General features: G+C 45.4%; 1 protein-coding gene across 2 annotated transcripts in view; it reads right to left on the bottom strand.

Annotated features, from left to right (window-relative positions):
- Positions 1-396: 396 nt before the first annotated feature.
- Positions 397-5,896, bottom strand: part of LOC105994767 (zinc finger protein 14-like) — a 19,926-nt gene continuing 14,426 nt past the window's right edge. For both annotated transcript variants that reach the window (XM_013028408.1, XM_013028409.1), the window contains exons 2-4: positions 3,909-4,035; positions 3,632-3,689; positions 397-2,294 (exon numbers count right to left, since the gene is read on the bottom strand). In XM_013028408.1, the coding sequence (XP_012883862.1) occupies positions 1,145-2,294; positions 3,632-3,689; positions 3,909-4,035 (1,335 nt within the window). In that variant the 3' untranslated portion in view covers positions 397-1,144. The remainder of the gene's footprint in view (positions 2,295-3,631; positions 3,690-3,908; positions 4,036-5,896) is intronic.

The raw sequence follows: 5,896 nt of genomic DNA, 5'->3' as shown, positions 1-5,896 counted from the left end.
ACAGAAGACAAACTCAACTTGTGGCAATGGGGAAGCATAAATATGTATGTTAATCCTGGGATATGAATGTTATCTGCCAGTGACTATCTCTGCTTTCAGGCATGCTTTTTTTTGGTCGGTTGTGGGGCCTGGGCTAGCGCTCTACCACTAGAGCCATAATGCCACTTCTGGCTTGTTCTGTTTATGTGGTGCTGAGAAATCAAACCCAGGGCCTAATGTGTGCAAGGCAAGCGCTCTACCACTGAGCCACCTTCCCAGTACCTTTGATTAATTTTTAAGCATCAATCTCAGACATCATTATTTCAAGAATACTTTATTTACCATGCTCAGTTAAGTAAGTTGTATCTTAATCATGAAATTAACCACAAAGTATAATGAAGGACCCAGGCCTACATTTTGTTTGCAAGTTTATTAAGACCTCAGGGGAAAAACAGATCCTTTATTTCTTTACTTTCAAGAAGCCAAGATATTTTTGATAGAAAGCAAGTGCTCAGAAAAACAGGTCTTTGTTTAATGCTTCCCCTCATTGCTTACATCCTTAGGGTCTCTCTGCAGGTGCGTTTATGGTGTTTAAGGGAAGAGGGGTAACAGAAGACCTTCTCATAGTGCTTACATCGATATGGTTTCTTGTGAATTCTTGCATGTGTTTGGAAAAGGAGAATGTAAAGGCTTTCTCATTGTTGACATGAGAAGGGCTTCTCTCTAGCATGAGTTTTTCACGGAAGGACATCAGATTGACGAAGTGGCCCTCTCCATGAGTTCATGGATTCACAGGGCACTGAGTCGCGTGAATGCTTGTCCACACTGCTTAGATGCATGGAACTTCTCTTTAATAGGAGCTAATCCATGCATCTGAAGAAAACTAGTGACTGGAGGCATTCACACAAGACCATACAAAGACAGTTTCTAGCTGGTGTGTACTCTTTCATGGTTTCGAAGGACAACAGACCAAGTGAATGCTTTCCCACATTGTTCACATCCACAGGGTCTCTCTCCGGCGCAGATTCTTTCATGGATCGAATGGCACTGGACCAAGAAAACACTTTCTCATGTTCTCCTTTCATCCATACAGTGTGGGCTCTTTCATGGGTTCAAAACACACAAGAATTCCTGACTACTACCCAAATCGCACACACACACAGGGTCACTCTGCAGTGTGAGTTCTTTCATGTCTTCGAAGGGAGCTGGAGAAAGTGAAGGCTTTCTCACAGCGCTTACACGCATAGGGCCTCTCTTTTGTGTGTATTCTCTCATGCTCTTGAAGGTAGTAAGGAGAAGAGAAGGATTTCTCACAGCGCTTGCACCGAGAGACTCTCTCTCCACTGTGAGTCCTCTTGTGTTGCTGAAGGCCACTGACAAAGGCGAAGGCTTTCTCGCATTGCCCACACACGTAAGGCTTCCCTTGGATGTGAGTTCCTTTATGACTTCGCAGGCTCGCAGAAGTAGCAAACGTCTTCCCACATTGCTTACATGTATAAGGGGGCTCTTTGGTGTGAATTTTTTTATGCTTTCGAAGGGAATTGGGAAAAGTGAAGACTTTCTCACATTGCTTACATGCATAGGGCTTCTCGCCTGTGTGGAGTCTTCTGTGCTGCTGAAGGTAAGAGAGGGAACAGAAGGCTTTCCCACACTGCTCACACCGAAAAGGATTCTCTCCACTGTGAGTTCTTTCATGTCCTCGAAGGGAAACAAGAAAGGCAAAGGCTCTCTCACACTGCTTGCACACATAAGGTTTCTCTCCAGTGTGAGTTCTCGTATGGCCTTGCAGGTTTCCGTAAGTGGTGAAGGTCCTGCCACACTGCTTGCACACATAAGGTTTCTCTCCAGTGTGAGTTCTTTCATGAATCCGAAGGGCATTGGAACAAGGGAATGCTTTGCCACATTGCTCACACCTGTAGGATTTCACACCGGTGTGAAATGTTTGATGATACAGAAGGCCACTAGAGGAGGCATAAGCTTTACTACATTGCTCACATCGATAGGGCTTCTTGATGATGCGATTTCTTTCCGTGATTTCACGGCCCTGCAACTTCCTGGAGGGATTGCGACATCCCTTAGACTTAGGACACAAATCTCCATCTTTTGGGTTCTCAGAGGCTTTGTGTCCAGTGTGAACTTGGCAGGGATCATTTGTGGGTGAACGTCTTTGCATGCTTTCTTCAAAGGCATGCTTATTAGATGATGTTATTCCAGGAAGAAGGCTCCTGTTCACAGAACAATCAGGGACCTGCTGGAAGGATTCTCCACAAGGAATATCTCCTGTCTCTTCACAAAGTTTCTCTACCTTGGCAGTTCTGGAAAGAATTTAAAAAAAGATTACCACAATGTTATTGATGAATGATTTACTAATTGTCCCTTCAAATCCCCTCCAGGATACATCAAGAGAACAAACAAAAAGTTGTGCACCATGCAGAACCTGAAAATACACAAGCTTGAAGTCAGGTTATTTCCACCAACAGTGTTCATTTTTTTCTTCTTCCTTTTCTGATGCTCAGGGGCTGGATGCTGTTCCTTAACTTTGTTTTGCTCAAATTCCACCCTGTACACTTAAGCCTTTTTGGTGATTAAATGGAGATAAGAATCTCCAGGACTTTCCTCTGAACTGTGATCCTTAGATCACAGCCCCCAGAGTAGCTGGATTAGTGGCATAAGCTCCTGGGGCACCGGTGAACAACTCAAGTAGTTACTAGGAACTTATAGTCAATGCTGGGGATTGATGCCATAGGAGATTAAGTATAGAGGAATAGCTCCTAGTCCATATACAGCCTTCATTGACCTTTTCTAAATGCCTGATAACAAATGCTTGGCAATGTCTGGTAACATTTGATTACCCATTGAAAAGGGCATCTTGTTCAAGATGCACTGTATACATAATCTGCATTGTTGAATGGCAACTCCTTTGTACAACTACTTGAAGATAAAAGTGTATTTGGAGGGCTGGGAAGGTGGCTCAGTGGTAGAGCGCTTGCCTTGCATGCCTTGAGGCCCTGGGTTTGATTTCTCAGCACCACATAAGCAAAAAAGAAAAAAGCCAGAAGTGGTGCTGTGGCTCAAGTGGTAGAACATTAGCCTTGAGCTGAAGAGCTGAGAGACAGTGCCCAGGCCCAGAGTTCAGGCCTCACGACCGGACACACACACACACACACAAAAAAAAAAAAGTGTATTTGGAAAATGAATAAAAGGATGGCGGCTAGTGGCTCAAAATTGTCATCCTAGCAACTCAGATGCTGAGTCTTGAGGATAGCAGTTCCAAGCCAGCACAAATAGCAAAGTACAAGTCCCTTATCTCCAAAAACCATGAAAAAGCTGGACGTAGAGCTGAGGCTTAAATGACAGCATGCTAGCTTTGTGTACAAAAGATCAGGAACAGTGCCCATCTCCCAAGCTCCAGGACACAAAAAGGAAAAATTGGGGCATCTTGTGCCATAATACTGCTATGTAAGTTCACAATTTGGGTAATATTTCAGATTTTAATTTTTCTAAGTTGGATGCTCAACTTGTATTGTTTCAAAGGAATTCCTGGATTAATTCCATTTGTAGCAGACAGTTAGTACTGTTTACTTCATTCGGAAATTTACTATTACTCCATGGTATCTGATGTACATTTCATTTTGTTGTTGGTCTAAGTTACCTTACAATTCTCTTGCGATTTCTGTAGCCACCTTCAGTATTTTCTTCTTCTTTTATTTCTAAAATACAGATATAGAGAAATCACTGATCCCTTCCACATTTTAGGGGGGAAAAAAAACACACAAAAAAACAAATTAGATTTCTTTGTAGTGCAGTGAGATCATGCCACATGTTTCCAACTACCCTACCTATGCCTTTGCCATATTCCACTCATGCAAAAGCACAGGTAAGCACGAAAGCAGTTCTCAGAATAAATGAGGAAATGATGCCATGTTTACCTATAGAGGCCAAGTTCCTGTACATTTCTGAAGTCACATTTCCATAGAGTTTCCTTTGGGAAGCGTCCAACAGAGCCCACTCTTCCATGGTGAAGTTTAGGGCCACATCTTTAATGGTTACTGGCTCCTAAAACATCCCAGATACATTAGTAAGAGGAAAAATCACAGTACTTGAGACAGAGATGTAGATCAGGAGAGAGTCACATGATGGTGAGTCCCACAAACATTTACTCTGTGCCAATCATCACACGCTTATCCAGGCTCTAAAATAGTCAATCTGACGCTGCTTTGGAAATGTTTTGGGGATTTGTTTTGTTGCTAGTCCTGGGGCTTGAATTCGGGACCTGGGCACTGTCCTTGAGCTTTTACTGGCACTCTACCACTTGAGCCACAGTGCCACTTCTGGCTTATTGATAGTTAATTACAAATAAACATCTCACAGACTTTCCTGCCCAGGCTGGCTTTAAACTATCATCCTTAGATCTCAGACTCCTGAGTCGCTAAGACAGCAACTGGGAGCAACTGGTCTGGGCACTTTTTTTGGGGTGGGGGGGGTCCAGTCATGGGCCTGAACTCTGGGCCTGGGCGCTGTCCCTCAGCTCTTCAGCTCAAGGCTAGCGCTCTACCACTTGAGCCACAGCCCCACTTCCGGCTTTTTTCTTTTTGCTAATGTGGTGCTGAGGAATCGAACCCAGGGCCTCATACCTTATGCAAGGCAAGTGCTCTACCACTGAGCCACCTTCCCAGCCCTGGTCTGGGTACTTTTAAACAGCTTCTGAAGCTAAATGTTTACCTGGGAAATATGAGACTTTGGGAAACATTCTGAGATCATTTCACAATATCAGCTTCCTATGCCTTCCCTCAATGGACAAAAGCTGTAAGTTTGGTCATTTGATCACTTCATAGGGGTTGTGTAGGAACACTGTATTCATGATTTCTTATATTGGTGTAGAATTATCTGAGTATATTTCACCAGCTTCATCTTCAAAGTGTGACAAGTATCCTATGCTTGAAATAGACCATCACTGACTCTCTCTGATGAAGTTTTATTGATTTATTCAGCTCTTGTATTCTACTTGACACAAAAAAAAATTAAGCATAGACGTCCCCTATGTTCCAGCCATACTGCTCGTGGGCATCCACCAATGCGAAGTTATGGAAACGGCCCAGATGCCATGTAACAAATGCGTGAATCGGGGGCTGGGAAGGTGGCTCCGTGGCAGAGCGCTTGCCTTGCATGCTGGAGGCCCTGGGTTCGATTCCTCAGCACCACATAAGCAAAAAAGAAAAAAGCCAGAAGTGGCGCTGTGGCTCAAGTGGTAGAGCGCTAGCCTTGAGCTGAAGAGCTGAGGGACAGCGCCCAGGCCCAGAGTTCAGGCCCCACGACTGGACCCAAAACAAAAAACAAAAAATACAAATGAGTGAATCAATGTGGGCCAAAGCCAGGCACCAGTGGCTCACACCTGTCATCCCGGCTACTCAGGAGGCTGAGATCTGAGGATCACGGTTCAAAACCAGCCTAGGCAGGAAAGGTTGTGAGACTCTTATCTCGAATACTCCACCAGAAAACCGGAAGTGGCGCTGTGGCTCAAGTGGTAGAGAGCTCGCCATGAGCTGAAGAGCTGAGGGACAGCGCCCAGGCCGAGTTCAAGACCCACCACCGACAAAAATAAATTTAAAAATATATAATCTAGAACATTCTGAAGACGGCAAAAGCTGTGTCAGGGAAGACAACAGCCCCCTACCCCCCCATAAACACAAACTGTCAGAATGTGGCCCCCAGGAGTCTGGCATTGGGGGGCGCGGGCGAGTTCTGGGGTTCCCTGGCGGCTGCACGGAGCGGCCCCGGCTGAGGGGCCAGGCCGTGGACGGTGGAAGTCTCCCCGCAAACCCGGCCTCGCTGAGGACAGTGGGCCCCGCTGTGCCCACCCGCACCCCAAGAAACACCCGAGGTCTCCTCAGGGCCAACCCGCCGGCACGTAGAGGCT

This window comes from Dipodomys ordii, unplaced genomic scaffold (genome assembly GCF_000151885.1).
Source record: "Dipodomys ordii isolate 6190 unplaced genomic scaffold, Dord_2.0 Scaffold108, whole genome shotgun sequence".
Lineage (NCBI taxonomy): Eukaryota > Metazoa > Chordata > Mammalia > Rodentia > Heteromyidae > Dipodomys > Dipodomys ordii.
Note: the sequence above shows the minus strand (reverse complement) of the source record. Positions and strands in the feature narration are given on the sequence as shown.